Source organism: Notechis scutatus, chromosome Z (genome assembly GCF_049901735.1).
Source record: "Notechis scutatus isolate UNSWTSFEM ecotype Mainland chromosome Z, rNotScu1.2, whole genome shotgun sequence".
NCBI classification, from domain to species: domain Eukaryota; kingdom Metazoa; phylum Chordata; class Lepidosauria; order Squamata; family Elapidae; genus Notechis; species Notechis scutatus.
The window spans coordinates 69,756,039-69,783,690 of NC_142025.1; the positions used below are offsets into that span (position 1 = coordinate 69,756,039).

Here is a 27,652-nt window from a genome sequence, read left to right on the forward strand (position 1 = left end):
TTTTTTAACAAAAAGGACTTTAACCATACCTTTCTCATAATTTTTGATACTTGACCTTTTACATTTTTTTACATTGCTATTAAAAAAAAAAAGAGGCGGGGAGGAAGGGAAGAAAAGGAATCTAGCAATGGGGAACATGAAATGCAATATATACTATGTATTATTATCTGTAACAATTGTAACATTTGTAACACAAGCAACTGCGTTCCTGGAACCAAAGCTTATCCCAGAGAAAGGAAACATATGGGAATATTTAGCAAGAGAAATACTCAACACCACTAACTTTTGCTTAGCAGGAGGGAAATCATAATGTCACTGGGTGGAGCTCACCTAGGGTCACAGAATGCACCAGTCTTAGCAACACAGAACTAAAATGCAACTATAAAGAGACCATATCATTTTCATATAGTTACCTGAAGCTCCCACCAGGATGGTTTTTCCTTTGTGGCTTAAAAGCCTACTCATACCATCCTGCAAATGCCACAAATGGCCCCTGCACCTTGGGAAGGTTAACCATGCTTATATGGTTAACCATGGTTACAGAGACGGTACAGGAGAGCCTTCCAAACCCTAGACTCAGACTGTGACTCCAAAGTCTCCCTTCTCACCAAAGCAAAATATGTCTCATTGGCAATATCCTTGGTAGGGGTACCTGGATCGGCAGTGCGAAATTCTAAAAATTTGAATAGACTAGCATGTACCCTGGCAAAAAAAGCTTGAATTCAACCTCCCATGCCCTGGATGCCCTTAACAGAGAACTGAGGGAGGTCAGAGAAGCCACCTTGGAGAATAGGGCAGCAATAGACTTCCTTCTCTTGAAGCATAATTATGGCTGCGAAACATTCCAAGGGATGTGTTGCTTCAATCTGGACGAAACCTCAGAACTCGTAGGGAGGGACATCCACCACCTGAAAGAGCTATCTCAGAATATTGGTCAGGAGCAATCATTCCTGGACTTTTCATGGCTCTTCTCATGGATGCCAGATTTCCATTTGCTCAAAATCCTTATAACAACCACAGTCACCATATGTGTCTTTGGAGCCCTCATGTGTTGCCTCTGTCGATGCATACCACCCTGCCTTAGCTGCCTAAAGGCCTGTATTCCCTCTCAGAAGAGAAAATTAAAGGGGAGACAGGCGGCCATGATAATGATCCAGATTGATCACAAATACCAAGTGAACCCAGACATTCAATCAGAGACCACCCTCTAAAATAAAAAATTAAAAAAAATGAAGGATTGTGGAAAGGGAACTTCACGAGGACAGTGGTGTCACCCAAGCAGGAAAAGCCCAAAAGGAACATCAAGCCAGCCATAAAACAAACTTGCATAGGAAAAGGAATCAAATAAAAGGTATTAAAGAAGCCCCTTAGACCAGTGATCCCCAACCTTTTTTATGCCACGGCCCGGTACCGCATCAGCTGGTATGCCGCCCGGTACCCGGCATCAGCTGGGCGCTGCCATCTTGTTTTGATGAAAAAGTGCTTCCGTGAACTCACCGGAAGCACTTTTTCATCAAAACAAGATGGCGCGCTCAAGCTTCCGGTGAGCTTTTCCGGATAGAAATGGCTTTTACCCGGAAAAGCTCACCAGCGTGAAGCGCCGCCATCTTGTTTTGATGAAAAAGTGCTTCCGGTAAGCTTTCTACCCGGAAAAGCTCACCGGAAGCACTTTTTCATCAAAACAAGATGGCGGCGCCCAGCAAACCAGTAGCCCGGTAGGATTTGTTCCACGGACCGGTACCAGTCCGCGGACCGGTGGTTGGGGACCCCTGCCTTAGACAAAAGCCCAAATAATTAAGAAAACTAGGGAAACAAGAAAAGAAAACCCTTCCAAATCAGAAAACAAACAGACAAAAGATACAAAATATATTGCAAAGGAGACAGACAGGAGATTGCCACAAAACAAATATAAGAAACCATTAAGCAAAAAAAAAGGCCTAGGACGAAACTGATAATCCAATCAAACCACCCTGCGGAGTTTACCCTCCCGCAGAAATGAAGACAACCCCTGACAGGATTTAAAACATTAAGCAATACAAACACAAGCACACACACACACAAAAGGAGAAAAGGTATAAAAAATCAGGGGCTTATCATACAAAGCTAGCTAGCCCCAGGAACGCAGACTTCTTGCTATCTCTCGCCTTCCTGAAAAATAAAAAGATCCAGCTTTCAAGCAGTTGTCTGTATCCTTGCACTCCCAGCAGGAAAATCGAATCCTCAGAAGAAAGGCATTTTCCAAGCCTTTCAACAAATCTTCATTTAAATATTGATTTTTAGTCTGTTAAAATAATTGAACACTTTCAATTATTCACAATTTGTTATGCTGACAAAATAACCGATGCCATTTTTAATTCCCTTCTCCATTCAAACACTTTTTCATGTTTGTTTATATAGCTTCCTTAATGTTTGATAAAAATACTAGAGGAAGAGAAGAAAAAAACTTGAACTCTTGAGTAAAAAGCTTCATTTGAAATCCCAGGAATGAAATATCTGGGCAGAAAGGTTTTAAAAATGCATTGGATTTGGCATAGGCATGCTCACTTGAATTCACCTGTTAGCAGCTCACTAAAGAAACTATGTCACCATCTCCTTCATGCTTCCTTTCTCCCTGGCATATTTTGTTGGGATTACATGTGCCACCTGGAAAGTTCAGGAAAAGACATAATTTCTTTCAGAATATGAGGACAGAAACAGTGAGTTCTCTCACACACCTTCTGAAGCACTTTTTCTGCTTTGGGTTTATATTTTGTATTGATTAGCCCAAACATATGCAGTGTTTAAATATATAATTATTAATAAACATGCAATGAATTCCATAAGTATCAAGTCAACTTTCATCCTGGAGTGCCTTACAAGAAATCATTATAATATTTATAGAAAAAAATATATCAAATACAAATCCAATTTTGTAAATGCATTTTCACTTAATTTGAATGATGTATTTTCCATCTTGGAAATATACATTGTTTTTACATTTAAGTGGGAAGCATTCTGAAGAGTATATTTATTATAAAGTGGAAGAATCCATCAGGAAAACTTTATGAATGCAGAAAAAGTTAAATAATGAAATTGTAATATGTCTATATGACTTAGGTTTAATTACATTGTTTCCATTATTTTGGAGCATGGAACTAAATTATGATGCTTTGGGTTACATGTATGCTAGCTTTTTCACTTTCTCTCTGCTGCAGCAGGAAAAAAATTGAAGTGAAAATATAAATTTTTGTGGATAAAAATCTACATAGTAAATGGTATGTTTAGCATTAATATAGGTCAATGCATTTGCCTTAAAATTTGAGTAGGTATAACTACAAATTGCTAATGCTACTATTTTAAAAAACAAATATTTTAATTTTCACTATAAATAGAGGAAAGTCTGCTAAATGCACAAATTTGTATTAAGTTGTCTGTTACAAGTGATGGTATTCAGCCAGCTTGCATTGGTTTGGGTGAACTGATAACAAGGATTTGGCGTGGGTCGCCGAACCAGTAGTAAGTTCTGGCTGGCCATGCCCCTGACCCAGTCACCCACGTGTCTCGCTTGTCCTGCCTGCAGATGTTCGCTCATTCGGTCCGCCTGATTTTGCCCCTTAAGGTATTTTTCCCCTCCAACAATCAGCTGGATTCCTCTACCTGTCTTACTGCTTCACCCAGGAGGATTCCCTGAGGCCAAGAAGGCAAAAAATGGAGGGAGGGGTGCAGCCTCTCTCTCTCCATTGTTTGTCTTCCTGAGCCCCAGGGGAGCCTTCTGGGAGCAAAAATGCCCCCCAGGAGGCTCCCCGAGGCTCAGAAGGCCCCAAAATGGAGCAAGGGGAGGGTCCTGTGTACCTCCTCCAGTCTCTGTTTTTTTTTCTTCCTGAATCCCAGGGAAGCCTTCTGGGGACAAACACCCCCCCCAGGAGGCTTGCCTGAGGCCCAGAAGACCCCAAAAACAGGTGTGGGGGGGTGGCTGCAAAAAAAGCAAAAAAAGAAAAGAAAGAAGAAGCCACGCTCACCCAGTCACATGGCCATGCCCACCTTGCCACCTTGCCATGCCCACAGAACTGGTAGTAAAAAGTTTTGAATCCCACCACTGCTTCTGGGAGCAAAAACGCCCCCCAGGAGGCTCCCCTGAAGCCCAGAAGGCCCCAAAACAGAGCATGCATGTGTATGTGTGCTGCTGCAGGCCCACTCCAGGCTCCATTTTTTTGAGCCCCTGGGGAGCCTTGTGGGAGCAAAAATGCCCTCCCAGGAGGCTCCCCTTAGGTCCAGAAGACCCCAAAACGGGTGAAAGGGTGTCTCCAAAAAAGCAAAAAAGCAAAAAAAAGAAGCAAAAGAAGAAGAAGTCACACCCACCCAGTCACATGACCATGCCCACCAAGCCACGCCCACCAAGCCACACCCACAGAACCGGTAGTAAAAAGTGTTGAATCCCACCACTGTCTGTTATCATTGTGGGCTAATCTATGACTCATAAAAAGATAGTTGACTGCCATTTTATAAATTTGTGCTGCACATTGACATTATTTGGCAGTTATATAGTATAATGTTGCTTTGCAAGTATTTAGAATATTACAAAATATCATAAAAGATTTTTAGAATGAAAGCATTTGTCATAAAGAATGTTGTAGCTTTTTTATAGCAAATTCGTTCCAGAATGTTGTTCTTTTCCAAGCTATCCAGTTTGGTGTGCAGCTTTAGTGAAAGTTATAATGAGTAAATAAGAATAAAACTTACAATGTGGATGTTAGGTTACATATAGTCAAGGAATAATCCCAAAAGTGCTTTCAAAAGGTAACTGGATTTTCTTGAGTTTTTTTATTCCTTGAAAACATTTTACTTCTCATTCGAGAAGCTTCTTCAGTTCAGTTAGCTTCTTGGATGAGAAACAAAATGTTTTCATGGAAAAAAAATCTTTGGGACAACCATGTCCTGGATAATTGAGATTCCTCATAGTCATCAAGAAATAATGTTGCTTTTACATTTCAGGGGCCAAGCTCCTTCGTTGAATACCTCAGCAATTTTATTTAAAGTGTCTTGTAAATTTTCCTTAGATTTTGCAACACAAGTTTTTGAAATTGACTTTGGAATTCATATAGAATTCCAGTTTAGAAGACTTTTCCCAGTCATGCCTCCACATTGCTGATTCATAACTCTTTGAGGATATGTAGATCCAAAAGACCGTTGTTGTCAAATTCTTCATTACACAATATGTTTCCAGGATTACAAACTAATTTTCATAGTCAAGTTGATGTTAATATTTTTGTGGTTATGTTTGTTCTAGCTTGATGTAATCTACCCAGATTCTTGACTTGGTACATCCAATATTGAGATCTTTATTGCACAATAGAATGAACCCACTTAGGCAGTATATATACAGTCTGCTATAAGACAGTACAGTTCCCTCTACACCTACTACAGTAGAAATCCAAAATATGTATTTTCTATCTTTCCCACAGCTTAACAGACATCATACTTTGTGTTTCTCTGGCTTATGTTGGCATAATGACATTCTATCTGGGAGACTCTAGTGAAATTTCAGTACTGATGGTGTGAATGACTTGCATTATCATTACTTTAGATGTGCCTTTTCTTGCACTTGCTACAATATTCATCTTTTCACTTGTACTGAGTTGGTATGGAATCCTAATTCACTCTGAAAGCATAGCACTCTCAATGAGTTACATTATTTTGCACACCTTTTTCCTCTCTGTTTTTTTTAGCTCAACCCCATAATAAAATTGAATTTTACATTCTTTGCTGCAGTCTCCATTTATATTTTATTTTTACAAGTGAGTTATCTTCTACTCAGTCATTAAAAAAACCTCTCATTCTAGTACCTACATACTAAGTTGTCTCTCTTTCTTTTTTTAAGCAACATTAACTTCTTCCCTAAATCACTTCATACAATATTGGTAGGTTTATTTCATAAATGGAATGAAAATGAGTTAAGAACTAAAAAGTTCAAAATAAAAGAAAGCATAACTGTTGGATTTATGCCTCCCTTGTGATAACTATGAAACAGGAGTCATCTGGAGTTCATCTGCCCTCTTTTAAAAAATGTAGAATGTAAAAACTAAGACAAATCTTAAGGGACAGGATAACAAAATCATAGAGCAGGAAGAGGATAATAGAGGTCATCTCTAACAGATGAACATCCAGTAATATGGCCTTTCTTTGAAGTCTTCCATTAAAGAACAACTCATCACTGTTCATGGCAGCCTGTTCCACTAACTGACTGTTTATGCAATGAGGATTTTTTTTCTGGTATGTATCCTGAATCTATTTCCTTATATTTTAATCTATTACTTCTGATCCTTACTTCTGAAATATATGTCACTTTCACATTTTTAATGATTACTATCACATTTCCCCTCCCTCTCTTATGTCCTTTATTGGCTTGGTATACCCAGATTCTCTTAAGGTTTCTCATATAATAGGTTTCTAGACTCTATAACATCTTGAACATAATACAATTTGTCATTATCATTTGTCGAACAATGTTCCTAGAAGTAGGTACAATATTCCAAGGGTGGCCTGATCAGGGCAGAATAAAGAGGAACAATACTTCCTATTATCTGGACTATACATATGTTAATGTAGCCTAAATCTTTTTAGCAATTGCTTCATTTTGCTGGGTCATATTCTGTGCTCAAAAGAACATATTTTCTCTTGTACTACAACCAAACTAGGTCTCCCCCATTTCATACTCACTGGTGCTCTTCCAAACTTAGTTGCTATTTATGCTAACCTTTGAGAAGAAAAAGAAGGGTCGCAGCTTACAAGAAAAGGCTACTGGTTTCTCTCCTCTCTATGCTAGTGCATTGGGAAGGAAACATCTCAGAAAAAGCCAGACTGTCAAGACTAACTCGAACTTTCCCCTATATTCTGCTTTGCTTGCAGTTTGACGAAGAATGGGGTGATGGTGGATTGGAATGCAAGAGTGGGGGGAATGGCCTCCAAGCAGCATTGGTTCCTGTGGGACATTGCTCCCCCACTCAAGGAACATATGTCACACTTTCATTTACTTCTATTTAAACAATTAATCTTTCTCTATCAATAAATGTAGTTTGGAATATTCCTTTAATTTTGGTTTCTGTTCCTCTTGAAAACAAAACAAAATAAAATAAAAACCAAATTTTATTTTGATTCCCAAAATAAAATGAACAGGTGACTGGTAGAGGTAAGGGACTGTGGGTGGCCCATGGGGAAAAGGGGAAATGAACTATGCATGCATTTGTGCAGGAAGCCCAGAGCTGGTTTTGCTTCTTCTGTGTCAATGTGGATTTTTTCAGCAAAGTTTATATTCTTAGTAAAATAATGCCCCAGGAGTTTATTTTTCTGCATTCACTAACGGGATTTCTGGCATTTAAGCAGCTATGCCAGTAGCAGCCTACCTTATTATTTTGATTGATATTAACATGAAACTAGTATTTAGTAGAGTAACAAATATTTTTGAATTTTGGTCTTTTAATATCCTAATTCATGAATCTTTTCTTTTTTAATTTCTACTTTTTTGCATTTTGAAATTCCAAAAGTATCTGAATAATTATTAAAATGTTGCATATGCTAAAGCTATTTTAGGATAATGGGACATTTTAACTTTAGTTAAAAGATTTTTGTGAGGTATTTTCAGAGAGATGCATGTAAGTAGTCTAACTAAATTAATCTCCCCTTATACACTTTGGCATTTTTTTCAAGGTTATGCAAATCCCACAAACCACTATAAAAGTCACAATAGCTTTGAATTTAATTTATTATTTGTTTTAAAGAAAAGAATAACTGAGTAAAAAAATTAAAACTATATTTCTTATCTTTTCTTTGTGCTAATTTGAAATAAAACTGACAATGATTCTATTGAATTTATGATAGGTTTACACACATTTTCATTTGTTTCCAATTTGGACCTATTTAAACATTTAATTTTTATCAATAAAATTAGTTTGGAATATTCCTTTAATTTTGGTTTGTGTTCATCTTGAAAACAAAAAGGAACTGGAAACTATTAGCAAAACTGATGCAAAAACCACAAACTTTAAAGCAAACAAAAACCAAAACAGAACATTATAACAAATTAACTGTAAAGTTCAAAAAGAAATGTGTAATGATCAAGTAATGATTTCAGTTCCTTTCAGACTTCTGGAAATATTCCATCCAATTCCAATAGAGAAAGAACTAGTAATCACAGGGAGAACAGATTTTTAAAAATAGATATTCTATCTTTGCAGTCAAAAGCTGATCATGATCTGAAGATTATCCCAATCAATTATCTAGACACCTGCAGTAATAATATAAATTATTATTCTCCTGTTCCATCTCAGATGTAATAACTTAATCATATGCTCATTTCACTTTTGAGAAGACTGGCCCTATTTGTGTAGTGCTTCCCCCAAAAGGGCAATCAGGCCCTTTTATCTCTTTGCCAGGTGACCTTGGAGGGAGTTACAAGTTATAATTAAAATAATGACTGTTAAAATAGAAATCAAATCAAATTAAGTATCACAATAGTATAAAATATTAAAATGTGGAGCCAAGACTATCTGTCAATGTCCGACACAGCGCACCATTCAAAGTGGCCACAATGCGCTATTTCAGAGTTGCCATACACATGCAGGAGGAAGGGGATGCATGTGGCCACAGATGGGTATTGGGTGATGGGACTGGAGCCAGGAAAGTAAGTCAGCTGCAGTCAGTTCAGAAGCCATCCAGGCCTGAAGAGTACTTGCTGTACTCAGCCAGAGAGCAACTGGGTTCAAAGAGTGCTTGATGGAACCGGACCAAAAAAGTACTTCCTGGAGCTGGCCAGAGGGCAACCAGGCTGCAGCAAGAATATTTGCTGGAGCCAGCCAGGAGCAACCAGGAACAGGAGGGTAGAGAGTGCTGAGCCCATGTAGCCAGCTGGCTAGCAGAAGCCAGTAATGCTGGCTAGAAACCCTTTTACTTGTATTGTTCACCACGTGCCAAGCTAAGACTTCAATAAAGAGATCAGTTCTGCTCACAGTGTGGCCTCTTCTTGTGCTGGCTTGGTTTGGAACCATGACAGGTAGCCAGCATTCTCAACTTCTTTCTTTTGCCTTTTGAGCTGCTAGCTGCTAGCTGTTTCCACCCTGCTTATAGGGAGCAGATGATTGTTAGCTACTGCATGCTGATTCTGGTTGGTTTTATGAAGCTAGCTGTTTGTCAGATTGTTTAGAATCAGCTGTGCATGCCTTGGCTAAATGAGTGGTACCGGGTGACCACAGAGTTAGATGCCGAATTGAGGAAATTCTGCCCCAAGAGTTAGGGGTAAGGACATGGTGGTTGGCCAAGCTGCTGCAGTTCAAGCAGGTAGACAGGTTCTGGGGAGAATTCCTGCCACCCACATCACAGAGCCTGTAAGGTTGGAGATGGCTATACACTGGGAGATGATCCGCTTCATGGTCATACCAAAAATGACCAAAGCGGTGATCCTGGGCTTGGCCTGATTGAATAAATGGGGTCTAACTTTATGGTGGGAAGGTAGATACAGGAGGCTGAGGATAGCCCAAGGCCCTTTCCCTCCACTGCACGAGCACGTCAGTAGGGAGACGACTTGCACTGGAGAGCCAGTGCATCAGAGAACTGGGAGCCTTCCATACCACTCGGAGTACACTGATCTAGCAGACGCATTCAGCAAAAAGGAGTGTGACATCCTGCCACCTCAGTGGTTGATGGATTGTGCTATTGAAATGATTCCCAGGGCAAAATTGCCCAAACCAAAATGTACACAGTGACTCCCCAGGAAATGAAGGAGCTGCAGGAATACGTTGACAAGAACCTGGCCAGGGGATTCATTCAGCTGGCATGTTCTAGGATTGCTGCCCCAGTGTTGTTTAAGGAAAAAATAGATGGCTCAATGCGTTTGTGAGTGGACTTTTAGGGTATAAATGGCATGTGTATTGAAAACATGCCCACTACCCCTGATGAAGGACATGTTGGTCCACCTGGCTAGAGGTAACATCTTCACTAATTTGAACCTAGGGGAGACACACTATAGCATAGGGGAGGGGAACGAGTAGAAAATGGCCTTCAACTGCTCCCTGGGGAGCTACCAGTTTAAGGTGATGCTGTTTGGGTTGCAGGGAGACCTTGCAGTATTCATGCAACTTATCAATAACGTTCTGCATGAGCACCTGTACAAGGGAGTATTGGTCTACCTGAATGATATTTTAGTTTATATGGAGACTATGGAGGAACACATTCAACTGGTCCAGCAGGTGTTGAAAAATTATTCACAGCACATCTGATGAAAAACTGTCAAAGTATGAGTTTCATCACACCCATTTGGACTATTTGGGTTACCAGATATCCAGTGGGGGTGGGGTGGAGATGGATCTCACCAAGGGGAAAACTGTCTTGGAGTGGCAGGCTCCCAGGATACGTAACCAGTTGCATGCAAACTTCTTTTTTTTAAATAATATTTTTATTTTTATAAATAATGTCCCAATCAAGGAACTACTAACTCAGAGAAATAAACTGACAATAAACAAAAGCTCGGGTACAAGTAAGAACACTGCCACTAACATTGACAGGCCATAAACAAAGAGCAAACCTGATTCCCTTCTAGCAGTGCTGTTACCTACTTTGGTAATGAAACATCTACAAGAAAGCAACCAAGCTCAGACAGCACCAGGAACACAATGTTGAATTTCCTGGTATTTTAAAATAATATTCTTTTAGATGCATCCTGAAATAAAATTTACTTTTTCTGCAACATATCACATTGCTTTTTTAAATATATTTTTTATTTTTTTAATATAATAATTCCATCTTCAATTGAACAGTGTGTCATCCGGGTACAAATATCTTTGTAAAATAGTAATCCAAATTTACAGCAATGTTCATTACATCGGTACTAATTCTACAATGTTAAAATAATACTATTCAACATACTAATCATAATATTTATGTCTCCCTCTTAACATATCTTCTTTATTTCACTAATCTTTTGTTTCCCTGTTTCTAACTTTCATTTTTATTATTTAACCATTGTTAAAAGAAATCCTATGTCATATAATATTCAGTTTGCTCTTTCTCCTTAATTGCAGGTGTTAGTCTATTCATTTCTACACATTCTAATATTTTCTTGATCACATTCTCATCTGTGAGGATCTCTTCACTTTTCCAATTTTGTGCAAATACAATTCTTGCTGCAATTACTATATGAATAATTAAGAATTCATTTCCCTTAGTATATTTTTCACAAAAAATCCCCAACAAAATATTTCTATCTTTAAATCAATATGTTGCTTTATCATTTTTTCCAGCCACCTATGTACTTTTGTCCAATATTTTTTTGCTTTTGAAAATGTCCACCACATATGATAATATGACCCAAGTATCTGGTGGCACTTCCAGCATTTAGCTGACTTATCTTTAAACATCTTTGCCAACCACAAAATGCCATCCAAAGAATATCTTATACAATTTTTTTATGCAGTTGAATTGTTAATTTATAATTCCTGTCCCACAGGAATTGCCATTTATCTAATTTAATTGTATAACCAATTTTTTTTTGCCCAAGCTGTCATTGTTTCCTTTACTTGTTCATCCTCCAATTTAATATATAGTAAGTAGATATATGTTTTTTAATCAATTTTTGATCTGCCCCTGTTAGTATCTTGTCTAATTCTATTGGTTCTTTATAAAAACCATACAGTTTTGCATCTTTCTCATATCTAGAATGTATCTGTGCTTGTGAATACTATGTCATATCAATCCCTTGATTGTTCAGTTATTGTTTAGTTTTGAGTCCCCCCCTTTCATTCAAAATATCTTTGAATCTAACAATATTTTCCATGTTGATAACATTTGGGTGAACCAGTGCTTTCATTGTTGAAAGCCAAACTGGTATCCTCAAGTAATGTTGTACTCTGATTTTCTGCCACATTAACAATAATGCATTCCTCATATAATGTCTTTGAAAGTAATGATGTATTTTATTTTCCCCATACCACAAGAAGGCATGCCATCCCAATTGCAAATCATGTCCTTCCAGGACCAGTAGTCTTTTGTTCCTCAATATAATCCATTCTTTCACCCAAATGAGTACCACTGATAATATAATTCCCAATTCAGTAGCCCAAAGCCATCTCTATTTTTTTAATCCTGTAGCATTTTTAGGCTTATGCTTGTTTTTATTCCCTTGCCAAATATATCTTAATATTACTTTTTTAAGTTCCTCAAAATATTTTTTTCCAATTTCATTGGAATTGTTTGAAATAGGTATAATAGTCTTGGTAATATATTCATTTTTATTGTAGCTATCTTTCCTATCAATGATAATTACAGGTTTTTCCATTTCTTCAAATCTGCTTTAATTTGTTGCATCAGTTTATAATAATTATCTTCCTTAATAGTTACACATCTTTCTGTCAAATAGATCCCTAAGTATTTTACTTTCTTAGTAATCTGAATATCTATTCTCTTCATTGACTCTTTTTTCTGCATATATGTAAGATTTTTAACTAATACTGTAGTTTTCTCTTTATTTATTTTCAGTCCTGCCACTTTGCCATATTCCTCTATTTTTTATTAGTTTAGGCCCTGTTTTTTATGGGTCTTCCAAAATAAAAACTAAATCATCTGCAAATACCTGTAGTTTATAATTTTCCTTTTTTATTTCCATATCTTTTATCTCTGTATCTTGTCTAATATTTCTGTTTAATACTTCCAGTATCAAATGAATAGTAGGGGTGTCAGAATGTTTGCAGCATGACTACTATTGTTTTATTTATTTATTTAATTTATTTATTTTGTCAAACAATTATTAGATAACAGGTATAAGTATAAACATGGTTATAAATACATGAAATGGATATGAATAAGAAAAAAAAGAAACAATAGGACAGGGACGGTAGGCATGTTTTGGTGCACTTATGCACGTCCCCTACAGACCTCTTAGGAAAGGGGTGAGGTCAATAGTAGACAGTCTAACGTTGAAGATTTTGGGGTTTGGGGAAGAAACCACAGAGTCAGGTAGAGTATTCCAGACATTGACCACTCTGTTGCTGAAGTTGTATTTCCTGCAATCAAGTTTGGTGCGGTTTATCTTTAGTTTGTATCTATTGTGTGCTCTTGTATTGTTTTGGTTGAAGCTGAAGTATTCCTTGATAGGTAAGACATTGCAATATATAATTTTATATGTTATACTTAGATCGAACCGAAAGCGGTGTAGTTCTAGGTTGTCTAAGTCTAAAATTTCAAGTCTGGTGGCATAAGGTATTCTGCTATGAGTAGAGGAGTGGAGGATTCTTCTTGTAAAATATTTCTGGACTTTCTCAATTGTATTAATATCAGATAAGTAATGTGGGTTCCAGACTGATGAGCTGTATTCAAGTATTGGTCTAGCAAATGTTTTGTATGCTCTAGTTAGTAGTGTAATATTATCAGAGAAAAAGCTATGTAAGATTAGGTTAACAACTCTTAATGTCTTTTTGGCTATGTAGTTACAGTGGGCTCTAACACTTAGATCATTAGAGAAGAGTACTCCAAAATCCTTGACAAAGTTTTTGTCATCAACAAGGTCTTGACTATTCAGCTTTTATTTTATTTTTGATTTTTTTTTGTTCAATATGTAAGATAGAGCATTTATTTGTTGAGATTTGAAGTTGCCATTTCTTTGACCATTCTGGCACACAGTTGAGGTCTTTTTGAAGGGTAGCAGCATTGTCAGTGGTGTTGAATAGCTTTACATCATCAGTGAAGAGGACACAGTTGCTCTTTTTTTTTTTTTGAGACAAATTTTATTAATTTTAAAGACAAACAAAACAACATTAAACATTGAACACATAAAACCTCTTTCCATTATAAATTTTTACAAGGCAGATAAAACATTATTTTATACAACATAATTCTAATCTATCCCATTTCCATATGGACACATAAATATCTTTTAGCAAATTTCTCATTATTTCTCTTTACTCTTATTCAATTACATTTCTTTTCTATATTTATCCATTTTATAGTCATCATATTCATATTTCCCTCTGACTTGTTTACAATTATTCTCATCTGACATTCCTCCAAGGTTTTATTAATTCTCAAACAAACATAAACACACAAAACACAAAAACATAAAACTTCTTTTTAGAAAGTGGCTTGGCCCCGGATTACCTCTCTTTATACGGACTTCAATTAAATTCATGCTCATCTTATATACCATTACCTATCTTATTTACCATTCTATATCTTCTATATAACTTCTCCCGCTTTTCACTCTTCTTAATTCTATTTTATTTATTTCATCTTAGTTTAAATCATTATACTTGTATCTTTTGTCCATTCTTTTCCAATTATCCATTTATCTCATTCCCTATAATAATAATAAAAAGATTTCTCCTGAAATCACTAATCGAAGTATGATGCCTTTCTATCGTTCCCCTAAATTGACATTTAAAATAACACCTAGTTCCCAATCTGATTCTGCTTAGTACATTCTACCTACTAAATAGTAAATCTATAAAATAATTAAGTACATAATTAAATATTAAATCTTGTAACATTCCAATTATCTATTTCAAAGACAATAATAAGTTTATAATAACATCAACACAATAGTCAATTAAACTCTATAATTGAACTAAATATTTTAAACATTCCCTTTAATATTTTATTAAATCTTAAAATCTATCATTATTAAGCATTTTAATATTTTAATCTTTTTTTAGATCTTAAAAAATTCTAATTTTCTATTTCTAATACAAATACTACAATACTATCTTATGTACCTTGCAGAATCTTTTTTTTTAAAAAAATTATACATTACCCTTTATCCCTAATTTTTTTTTGCTTTTTCCCATCTTGTTTCATACCTTTGTGGCTTTTCCCCCCCTTTTCCCTTCCTTTCTTATCCCACCTGACCTTTTTACCCCTCCCCTCCTAACCTCCGCCTTTTTAGCTTCCCCTCTCTGTTGTATTCCTCTTTTCTTTTGCTTTCTAACATTGTATTGATTTTGCATCTTATTTTTCTCTTTCTTGGGTGTTTTTTTTAGGTCTTAAGTCCTTCATTTTCCTTCCTCTCTTTCTCCTTTCTTTCTTAATCAAACTTTTGGATTCATTAAAGATGGCTTCTTCTTCTTCTTCTTCTTCTTCTTCTTCTTCTTCTTCCTCCATCAGTTGTTGTGTTTGCTGATAAATAGCAAGCACCATTTCTAAAAAGTGAAAGGCTTCTTCCAAAGCGTCCTTGCCTTCTTTCTTTGTTTTTCCATATTCCTTTCTTAGTTCATCAACAGATAAACCTTTTCTTCTTTTTTCTTTTTCCCTCTTCTTTTTCTTAAAACAACCAAGATATTTCAAAACTTAAAACAGTTCCCCAAAGTCCCAGAGTCATCAAGCAGTCCAAACAAAGCACAAAGTTCTTCCCTTTACACTTTCTCTTCTTTGGGGTAATATCAATTGAAAAAAAAAACCCAGTCTGTATTTTAAAGCCTTATTGCAATTAACTTCTAGTCTCAAAATCTTCCAGGCATCTCCTCCAACAAGATCTTAATATAATTTTTTTTGTCCTCTCCCTTCCCACTTGTAACAAAGAGCTTTAAATTTTTACCTTCTATAAAAAAGCAGGTTTTTCAATATCCATTTGTTAACTCCGTAGGGAAGGAGAGTAAACTTTCTCTTTCAGCACTTCCATTCGCCGCTTTAAAAATCTCCTCTGGAAACAAAGTATCGTTCAAAAAATCAAAGTTTTCAGGATGTTAGATGTATCTTAAGATCCCGGTTCAGCCAAAGAACTTTCACTTCAAAACTTTCTCCTTCTTCCTCCAGCACTATCTTGTCCAGCTGCCGGCTTCTTTGTGGTGGCCATTACTGACCGCCGCTCCATCGCCTTGAGAAAAGGGGGTTTTGCTGGCTGGGGAGGGGGTCTGTGATACCCCCAAACCCCTATCCGGATCCCCCCTATCTTCGGCTGCCTCTACGGGGCAGTCTTATCCTCCAGACCCATCGGGATCAGAGGCACCAAGACGGCTAGCGCAACAGGGATCGCGCAGGATTGCGAATCCCTGCCACCGCCAAAGCCTGGCAAACCGGAAGTCCGACACAGTTGCTCTTAATATAATCACAGAGGTCATTAATATAGAGTATGAAGAGATTTGGTCCTAGAACACTGCCTTGGGGGACACCACTGTTGACAGGTACAGGATTTGATAGGACACTCCCAATTTTGACCATTTGTTGTCTGTTTGACAGGAATGCTTCTATCCAGTTATGCAGGTATCCAGAGATATCATAAGACCTTAAGTTTTAGGAGTAGTTTGTCGTGTACCACTGAATCAAAGGCTTTACAGAAGTCTATGTAGATTGTGTCTATTGCTTTGCCCTGATCGAGTTGAGTAGTCCATATGTTTTTGCAGTGTAAGAGTTGCAGATTACAGGATAGTTTTTTTCTGAAACCAAATTGTTTATTAGAGAGTAGGTTGTTTGTCTCTAAGTGGAGGATAATGGATTGGTTAATAATTGATTCCATGACTTTACAGGTGATGCAGCATAAAGAGATTGGTCTGTAATTTACAACTAGGCTGGGGTCTCCCTTTTTGAAGATGGGGATGACCATGGCTTGAGACCATACGTTTGGCAAGGAACTTGTCCTGAAAGATTTTTCAAAGATTATGCTTAGAGGTTCGACTATGGCAGTGGATAGCTTTTTTAAGAAGTAGGCACATATTCCATCCTGTCCAATAGATAGAGATGGTTTTAGATTGTGTAGTGCTTTTTCAACATTGTCTTCTGTAAAATCGATATGCATTAGATCATTGTAGTTGTCTGTGGTTCGACTAGGAAATATTGGGCATGATCCATTGCTGTTTACAAATACTGAGCCAAAGAATGTGTTAAAGAGGTTGGCTTTAATGGTGTCATCGTTGCAGTCTTTACCATTTGGTTTTTTCAGGGGTGGGATGGACCTTGAGTCTTTTAGTTGGTTGTTTACAAAATTGTAGAAAGCGTGGGTGGAATTGGTTCATAGAAGGTTTTCTTCTTGTTTAGTGTGATAATTGGTACATTCAGTCTTTATCTGGTGGCTTAAATTTTTGTATCGGCTTTTAAAGTTGGCAACATGACCAGATTTGTTTTTCTGCCAAAGGGATTTCTTTTTGGATTGGAGCTTCCTTATTGTTATGGGTAATCTTTTTTTTCTGGTTTTGGGAGTTGTTATTGCTAGATATAGTTTGATGAGTCTTTTGACTTCAAGTAAAAATATGTTGTAATGGTCTTCAACAGTATTGCATCCAGTGAATAGAATTTGCCAAACAAGAGGTGAGAGATCATTGTCTATAAGATCATAGTTGCCTTTTTTGAAGTTATAATTGGGGATCCTGTTGTTATGGTGATTTTTGTGAGGACATATATTGAGACAAAAGTCAATCATGCTGTGGTCACTGTTGGAAAAGGGTTCATTAATTTGTATTCCATAAATTGAATTCAAACTGTTGCAGAAGATGAGATCGAGGCAGTTGTTTAGTCTAATATTGTTGGTTACTAGTTGTTCTAGTCCTAGTGTGGTAACCACATTGTACAGGGTTGTATGAATGGGTTCAGATGTACATTCATTTAGTGTCCAATTTATAAGAGGTAAGTCGAGGTCCTCAAGAAAAATGAGAGGGTGTGGGCAGGAGGCAGCCCATGTCTGTAGTGAAGTTAGCTTGTTTGCATGAATTATATCATAGTCAGAGGCATGATAGCAAAGTAAGAAGTGGATTGAGATGTTTAAGGACAGTTCACAGATGATGGTCTCAGGAAGAGCAAGCTCTTGTATAATTTGAATCTTTTTTAGATTTAGAGACTTTTTATAGAATATAGCAACTCCATCACCTCTACGGATTTCGCGATCTGACTGAAAAACTTGATATTCTCTTGTAGTGGTAATGGAGTCTGGGAAAGATGCATTTAACCATGTCTCACAAACAAATATAATATCAAATGTGGCTGAGCTTAGAAGGATGAGGAATTCATGCATTTTATTTGCGAGGCTTCTTGCATTAAGGAGTTTGCATTTAAGATATGAAGTAGTGGGTCTGGAGGAAGTAAGGGGCATGCATCCCTAACGTTGGATGTTTGGGTGATGGATATTGTGACGTGGGTTGAGGCTCTTGCTTTTGATACAGTCAGCATGATAAGCAATGTATAGATTTGTATTACCTAATTCATGTAATCTTTTGAGCTCAGAATGTAGCTCCTGGGATCATACATGTTGCTGTAAGTTTAGATCAGGGCGAGAATGAAGGTTCTTATGGTTATTGTTGTTCTTTGCGAGTGAATTTATTGAGAAAATGAATTTGCATTTGCTTGTTTCATTTTTGCAAACAACCCTGCAGAGGCATGGGATCATCAAGCCGTCTTTGTTTTTAAGCTCAGGACCAACACGGGAAATATCAAGTATTTCTTCAGGGGAGATTGTGACTGCTTGATTTTCTCTGATGATGTTTTGAACATTAGAGATGTCATCATTGTCATTGACCTCTAGACCAAATAAGATGGCATTTGGTTGCTTCCGTTCATGCTCAACAGCTTCTTTGATGAGGATGGGGATATCAATATTCGTAGGATTTGTTGTTTATTGTGGATTGGGTTTTGGCTGGGGTTGTTGAGTAGAGATATGGTTTGTAGATGTTTGATGTTCGCTTTTTAGTGCTGTCTCTTTTTTTTCAAGGTTTGCCAATCTAGTTTGTATAGTGTCCAGGGATGCTACAATGGTGTCAAGGGATGTTATACATGTTTCAATGGTATCGACTCTTTCAAACAGGGTAATATATTTTTCTAGTTTGGGTCTACATGGTGGACAGAAATATGGAAAAGCATTGGCAGATGTTTTTAGGAATAGAGCCATTTGCTTGGGAAATCCTAAGCAATTATGGTGAGCGTAGTTGTTACAAAGAGAACATTTGATGTAATCTTCATTCTCCTCTAAAGATTCCTTACGAATAAGGCAAGAGCAAGAGTCTTGTGGTTCTTTAGTAGGGGTTTCTTTCTTTTTAGGTTGAGGTTTGACATTGGATTGTTTTCCTGGCATGGTGGGTTTTTTGAGATGGTTTGTTGATTAGGTTGTTCAATCAAACAAGGTATTGTGGTAATCAATAAAGTAATATCATGCCAAACAGTCTATTATATTAATCACACTAGTCAATTAATTTAACTAATCAATAATCACCCTAATAATTAATTACACTAATCAATAAACACACTAGTCAATTAGTTGTCCTAATCATTAATTTGCACTAAACATACTAATCATACTAATATTCAAAATAGTTAACCAAACTAATCAATAACCACTAGTCTATGATAATCTATAATAATATATTACTCACTAATGATAAATAATTGTAAACATTAATTAATCATTTAGTGAGATCAGTTAATCAATTAAACAGAGTTATATTGGGAAAAATTAGGGCAGGAAGAGTATAATGGGAGGAAGAGAAGATTTAGTTTGGATGGTCCTGGAGGGTATAGGAAGAGGGCATATATTAGGTTGGAAGTATAGATGAAAGTCTTTTGGCAGAAGGTTACTCATTACTCGTTTCTTCAGATCTTCAGTTAGTGATTTTTGGGAACCAGATCTGTCTTCACACAGATCTTCTTGTCTTCGGGCATATATTAGGCTGAAGGTAACTATGAAAGTCTTTTGGCAGAAGGTTAATCTTCACTCGTTACTTCAGTTCATCAGCTAGCAGTCTTAGGGATTAGATCTGTCTTCTCATGGATCCCCTTGTCTTTGGTCAGTGATCTTAGAAATTAGGCTACTGTGTGAATTAGTAGGGCTACGCTCTGAGATCAGGACCTCCGATGTGGGATTTGACGATCGCAGATGATCGATGATGTAGGTGCCAGTTTGAGCAGCAGTTTTACTGGAAGGTTAACGCTCTGGGATCAGGCTCTCAGCTGTTGGAAGTTCAGCGGTTGGAGCTCTGCCGTTGATTGAGGCTCCAACGGGTTTAGGGCTACAGCCCTAATTTTGATCATGCACTTGGGTGAAAATTATGAAAGTAAAAAACTAGGTGCATATAAAATGGAGACAAAGGTAAGGTCAACATATATTCTTAGTAAACTTATTATTGATGCAAAAAAGTAAGGGTAGTAGATAGCTTTGGTTTGGGGGGGGGGGGGCTTAAGAAACTCTAAAACTGTACAATGTGCTGGAGAGGTAAAAAGACCAGGAAGACCTATAGTAGCAAAATATGAAAGTGATGATACTATATTACAAACGATTGTGTTTGACAAGGTAGAATGAAATAGAAAAATGGAATAACATGACATTGATAGATTGGATATTAAAGAATGCTAGTGAAAGAAATGTAAACTATGATCAAGATAAATGGATTTTGTGAACATTTATCCTTATAATACTAACTAATCTGGAGCCATTTTTTCCTATGAGGCTTACTATGCTAGAGAATTTTAGACAGAAAATATATAGGTCAGACTGTCTATTCTGGGGAAATAATCTGTTCCAATGAAATAAATAACTCAAACTGAATTATGAGCCAGCTTTCTGGAATTTTTCACTTATGGATAATATGTTTCTCTTCATTTTTTCCCCAGGATGCCTTAGGGTTAATTATAGTTCAACATGTATTGTTTCTCCATTGTGGAATAAATAATTGAAATAGCTCAAACTTAAAAACATTTTTACACAGTAAGCACTTATAATTATAATACATTATAATACTATGAGAGTTATGTGGGAAGTTACCAGTGACATTTGAGGTTTTTTTTAAGTAATCCTACCAAATGTTCTCATTGCATTCAGATTAACAAAACATAATTTCTGCTAAATGAAGAGAGACCTCTGCCTGAAATAGTGAGGGCTAATGCACAGATAGACTTGGCACAGGTAAGGCCAACACACCTAACTTTATTTCCCTATACATTTTAAAAAATGATGCATTGTTATGAATATATTATTAGACCTATTGTCTACCAATCCATAATGCTGAATTGGAAGCAATTATTAAATATTTCTCAGTGTAGATTTGTTAAATTGTTTGAAACCAATCCAGTTTTTCTAAAAGTATGCATCTATCTATCTATATCTATATCATCTATATTTATATCTATATGTATCATCTACACACACACAGACATACACCCACAAACACACATTTAGATACCCATATTGTCAGTCTCTCCTTGTTTCCCCAACATCTGGCACAGAATTTGTTAATCTGGGCAATGTCCGAGCTGAGATAACTTACATATATATGTACATATACATATACATATACAATTCGACCAACAAATGCTCTGTTCTGCGCATTGGTAAAAAAAATCAATACACCAAATACAAGCTAGGTGGATATGATCTCACTGACGACCCTCACTCTGTCAAAGATCTTGGAGTACACAAATGACCTAAGTGCCAGAGCTCACTGCAACAGCATTGCCAAAATTGGCTTCAAAGAGTTGTAAATCTAATTTTACAAAGCTTCTCCTCTGGTAATACTGATTTGAAAACTAGGGCATACAAACCTTTGCTAGACCAATACTTGAATACAGCTCTGCTATCTGGAATCCACACTGTATATCAGACATTAATACAATTGAGCGAGTCCAGAAGTATTTTACAAGTACTACATTCCTCTGCTCACAACAAAATACCCTACACCACCAGATTTGAGGTTATAGGCTTAGACAACCTTGAACTACTCTAAGATTGGATTTAAGCATAGTACGTAAAATTATCTGTTACAATGTCTTACAGTCAATGAATATTTCGGCTTTATCCACAACAACACAAGAGCACAAAACAGATATAAACTTAATGTAAACCACTCCAAAATTGATTGCAGGAAGTACAATTTCAGCAACAGAGTGGTCAATTTCTGGAACTCACTACCTAACTCTGTTGTCACATGCTCAAACCTCCACTCTTCCACCCTCAAACTAACCTCTATTGACCTCACCGCATTCCTAAGAGGTCTGTAAGGGGCATACATAAGCGCAGAATCATGCCTTCTGTCCCTGTCCTATTGTCCCCAATTATTCATACCTATTTCATGTATTTATACTTATGTTTATTCTTATTTCTATTATATTGTAAGCATTTGACAAATCAAATAAAAATAAATAAATAAATAAAATAATTTATCTCAGCTCAGACATTGCCCAGGTTAACAAACTCCATGCCAGATGCTGGGGAAACAAGGAGAGTCTGACAATAAATGGACTATTGAAACAAAATATATATGGACAAGATTCTTTCCCCCCATCCATGTGTATGTATACAATGATGTATGCATGCATATATGTATGTATGTATTCATTTTCTGACACGGTTTTTCAATTGTTTCCTTTCTATATGGCCAGAGCTTCTTAAGCTATAGTGTTATCTGCCCTCTGATCAAAACTCTGTTTATCAAGTGGCAGATGGTTGAAAAAGTTTTGATCACTTTCATCTTCATCTTGCTTAAATTATAGAATACCTAACCCAGAGGTGATATTCAGCAGGTTCTGACCAGTTCTGGAGAACCAGTAGCAGAAATTTTAAGTAGTCCGGAGAACCACCTCTGGCTGGAGATTTTACAGTATCCTTCCCTTGCTACGCCCACCAAGCCACACCCACAGAATCGGTAGCAAAAAATTGTTTGAATCCCACCATTGACCTAACCAATGCATTCACTTGACATCATTGCAGAAAAGCTTGTTTAGGTGTGCATGTGTGTATGTTGGGGGGGGGGGGAATTGGAGCATTTAAACATTGGCTGTTCTTCCAAATATTAGAGAAGTAGCCTTATTTGCAGCCAAATAAGAAAAATATCTTTCAAAATCAGAGACAAAGAAACATGATAGAAATCTTGAATGAGAGACAAAGAAACATGATAGAAATCTTGAATGAAATCAAGAATTGACTAATGAAGATATGTTTTGGTTCACTGCTCTTGATTGACTTTTAGAAAATCAATAATAATTTCCCTGCTGCCTTTTCAACATAAGAGATTGATTGATGAAAATCTTATCACCAATATTAATTTTACAATCTCCCATAGTTATCTACAAAAGGAAAAAAGGGATAGAAGACTTGTGACATTCTACGAAGCATTACAGTAGTAGATAAAATCCTAAAAGAGGTCAGTGTAATATGAAAGGGACACTGCTAGAGTCTTATATTTGTGGTTTTCAATTTCATAAAGCTGCAACATAATGCTCTATAGAATAATGTGCTGAATTATGTTAATGATTAGCTTGGATGATTTCTGTCAGTATTTTTAAAAAAATTCCATATAAGAAAGAGCCTTGTGTTTTTCTTTATCATGTCAAACATTACCATGGAATTTTGCAAAAATCTTTAATAATTGTACTCTAAAATGATAGTTGCATCTTTTTGAAATAAGTTTTTGTTATCATTAACAGTGTAAAAATATATGATTCTATTTTTATTGCCTACCATTATTATTTAATACAAAATAATAATAATTAATAATAAGCGAGACATTTTCTTGATGTGGTTGTGGAGCTTTAGTGCTCTGATTAGAGCCATGTCAATCATACTGGGCAGGTCTTACCAGAGAAGCCAGATGAAGAATGTTTCTTACATTAAAAATATTGTGAGATGTAATTTATAGAAACAATTACCAAACCAGTCATCAACTGAGACAACAAGGACTGTGCTAAATATTTCAGTTCCTGAAATATAATGAAATATGGCTCAATACTGTTGTCTGAACAACCAACTATAGAATTATGGGAAGAAAAGGTGTTTATCACAAGCAGATTTGAAAACAAAGAAATAATGAACTGTTATTACAAACCAAGACCAACAAGAAGAGGATATTTGAAATCAATGCGCTAGTACTTGAAAGAACAATATTCAGAATGGAGACTCAATGTTGATTTATAATATGAAATAAATTTTGACTCTTTAAATCAAAAACTGTTGCCTGTAACCTACTAAATAGGAGGTATAAGTAATATACTGAATACTAAAAATACATTTCTAAAACATAATAAGTTTTCTATTAAATCCTTTCTGGTACCCACTGAACCCAAGCACTGTAGAATATTGCATTACACTACATCTGGGGTGTCAAACTCGATTACATTGAGGGCTGCATCAGGGTTGCAGTTGACCTTGGGAGACTGGGGTATGTGTGGCTGGGGTGGGTGTGGCTGGAGTGGGCATAGTCAGCTCAACATTGCTCATGTTGGGGGGGTGCCTGTGGTGGCCAAGGCAGGGCTGAGGGGATTCATTGTCTCCAGTGGAGGAAGGTGAGACCAGGGTGAGTGCCAAACCCTTGTCCACCAGAGAAGCCTCACCGTTCCTCTCAGGCCATGCTGAGGACCTCCAGACAGCACAAGGACCAGTGGTGGGATTCAAATTGTTTTACCACTGGTTTAGTGGGTGTGCTTGGTGGGTGTGCTTTGCGCATGTGCATGCAAAGCAAACACACACTTTGCGCACATGCAGATGCTTTCCTACTGACCTTCTTCTGCACTCCTGCACTCCCCCTGTATCTTCAACAGCTGACACGCGGCAATCCACTGTGCCGCACGATGCAGCTGAGCTTCAAAAGCAGCAAATAAAGGTCAGTATGAAGCCGGGGTGGGGGTGGGGGGCTGGGCCGAACCAGTAGAATACCACCACTGACTAGGACCCCAGAGCCCAGCCCAACCCAGCATCACTTCCCCAAGGTGCTGCCTGGCTGCACTTACCTCCTCCTCAAGGCCACTGCTGCTATGCTAGCTCTCCTTGGGCAGGTTGCTCATGATGTGTGCTGAAGGGCAAAGTGTGTGGGTCAGAGGGAAGAACACTTCTTCTCCATGCGAGGAGACTCAGCATTGTAACCAAAGTATACTCAGCAATAGGATGGGAGAAGTCAGGAGGATGGGACAAAGGGATGGTGAAAGGGCAGCAGGATTGCTGGTGGCCAAGTGCTAAGGCAGGACTTTCCTCAGACCCTGACTCCTCACTCCTTTCTTTCTTCTTTCTTCCCCTCTTTTCTTTTTCTCCCTTCCTTGCTCTTTTCCCCTCTTTGCTTCTTTTTCTTTTTCTTTCCTCTTTTCTTTTCTCCTTTCCTGTCCCTTCTTAGATGTTCAAATTGAAACATTTCTGAATGCCTCCTTGCCTTGTGATCAAATGCCACTTTTGCTAGTAGTTTGTGGCCACTTAAAAGACTGAGAACAAAACCTCCCTCCCTCCCTCCTTCCTTCCTTCCTCCCTCCCTCCCTCCCTGCCCTCCTTCCTCCCCTTCCGTTTCTTTTTCTTTTTTAATCTGCCAGAGGCTCCTGGCAGAGGCTTTCCATTTTGACCTCTCCCCCAATGTTGCTCAGCATGGCATTCAGGTCATTTCTCCCAGTCCCGTGCAAGTGTGTGTGTGTGTGTTTGTGCGTGTGTGTGTGTGTATGTGTGTGTGTGTGTGTATTTGTAATGGAAGAGATAAGCTGATATGGGAGCTTCTTGAAGCCTTACATGGGGTTGGGGGCTGAGAAAAAGAAACAAGCATTCCCCAAAAACAGCTTTCATTAGTTTGCAGCCTGCCATCACAGAAGTTTGTTTGAGTGTGGGTACACACAGGGGCAGCAGGTGGTGTCTCACCCTTTGCAATCTCATGCCCTCAACCTTTTGTGATGGTAGGTTGCAAACTAATGAAAGCTGTTTTTTAGGAGTTGCTTTCACTGTTTTTACAGTTGCTTTCAGGTGGGCATTTCTTTTTCTCAGTTCCCAGGCCCATGGAAGGCTGCAAGAGGCTCCTATCCCAGCTTATCTCTTCCAATCTTTTCTTCTCCAATGTCATAACACCAGGCTGCAAGGTGGGAGACCTTACATGCAAGCACACACTCACGCATGGACACACAAACAAGTGCATGGGTTGGAGAGTCCATGAGGCATAGAGGCAATGACAGGGGGATCAAAAGAAGAGAATCAAAATGGGAAGCCTCTGCCCATTAAAAAAAACAAAAAACTGCAGAGCTTCCATTTTTGTTCACCCTCCACTTCATTGCAACTATGGCTGATGCTGAAAGGGCAGTTCTGCTTCCACCCCCTCCCCCCCCCCACAATGCCAGAAGCTGCACACCACCACTGTTTGCCTTCCACGCCCCCGAACCCATGCAATCTCCTAATGCCCATCATGTGCTGGCAGGCAGAAGCCCCATGGGTCCCATACCCTCTGCTTCCCATCTTCTTCTTTCTCCACACTCAGGGAGGGACAAAGGAAGGGGGAGAGATTGGCAGTGTGGCTTTTCCATGTGGGGGTAGCGTAGTCTCAGTGAAAGGCTGGTGAGTGGGGTATGGAGGCACTGGTATGATTGCAACCTGGTGACAGCCATCTAGGCTGGAACACTGACAGCCTTAGATCCATGAGGGCTGGCGTCCTGGGTGAAGAGAAGTGCTCAGCATTCAGTCTCCAGGCCCCGCGCACTTACCTCCTCCTCTGCACAGGCCCAGAGGGTGGAACTGACCCACTACCACAGATCTAAGTGTGTCCACAGTCCAGTCCAGATGGCTACTATCAGATGCAGATGAGTGCCCAGTTGGCCTGGGCCGATCCTTCACTATTTCCAGGTCAGAGCTGTGGGCCAGATCTAACCACCTCGTTGGCTGGATCCCATGGGTTGACATTGTGTGTTCAGCCTCCTTGGTGGACTAGGTCTCTGGGTTGGCTGATAAAGCAGATCTTGCTTAATGTCAGGACTGCCTCTATTCAAAACCCAAGAAAGAAACCCCCGAACTCCATTGAGATAGATAAAAGTTACTTTTACTGAGTTTAAAATGATAGCAGCAAAAGGAAAGCAAAATCTGAGCCAAAAGGCATGAAAATTACATATTGAAAGTTTCCCCAAATCCCTCCCCCCAGGGACCCAGGATGAATGTCCAATCCACAACCCACCTTCAGGTGTTTTTGTCCATATGGAATTCTAGGATGCTTGGCCTTGACTGGGCGTAAACAACTCCAGACAGCAGCACAGTAATTCTTGAGAGCAAGCCTCCCTTTTAGTTCACATGGGCATTTCTCACACTAGCACACTTCCCAAACCCCAATGCCATGCCCCCCATTACTATGGTAGCCAATAGCAAACAAGCATCAAAGGGAAAATCCAAACTGGAGATCCAGTTGACACATACTGATCTCACAGTACAAGAAGGAGATAGGATTACTTTAAGTAAGACAAAGAAAGGAAATTTCACCTTTACATTCCCTGACAGATGTTGATGTATGCCCAATAATTTGGTACATAAACCTTATTAGAGACTTGAATATAAGGGATATAAGTGGAGGAGCAGTTTATACATCCAACTCAAGGAGCAGTTTATACACCCAACTCAAAGGTGTCCTTTTACCTGATGAACATGTATGTACAAATATTTGTCTTACAATATTATAAATTGGATTGTGTCTACAGAAACACATACACACACACACACATTGTTTTTCTCAGCAAGATACAATAATATACTTTAATAAAAGATAACAAATACCTTGTATTGTGCCTTATACACAACAGCCAACAAACATTATTTATTTATTTGTTCACAAGATTGATATTCCACCATTGGTTCTAGAACTCAAAGTGGCATCTAGATCTATCTCTTGATACTGGGAAGTCTCTGCTAAGGGCCACATTGGTGGGCACTATTATGCAAATAGATATAGCATAATAATTATACCAAAGAAATATGCTATAAAGGGAACTTTAGGATCTCATCAGAGGTTTTCCT

At 37.9% G+C, this 27,652-nt stretch overlaps 1 protein-coding gene across 1 annotated transcript; it reads right to left on the reverse strand.

Moving 5' to 3' along the window:
- Nucleotides 1-2,557: 2,557 nt before the first annotated feature.
- LOC148128922 (uncharacterized) lies at nt 2,558-26,554 on the reverse strand. The gene is made up of 3 exons (XM_087945887.1): nt 26,359-26,554; nt 17,059-17,868; nt 2,558-2,643 (listed from the first exon to the last, which is right to left on the reverse strand). Exons 1-3 carry the CDS (start codon nt 26,552-26,554, stop codon nt 2,558-2,560), a joined length of 1,092 nt encoding a protein of 363 aa, XP_087802013.1.
- Nucleotides 26,555-27,652: the final 1,098 nt, after the last annotated feature.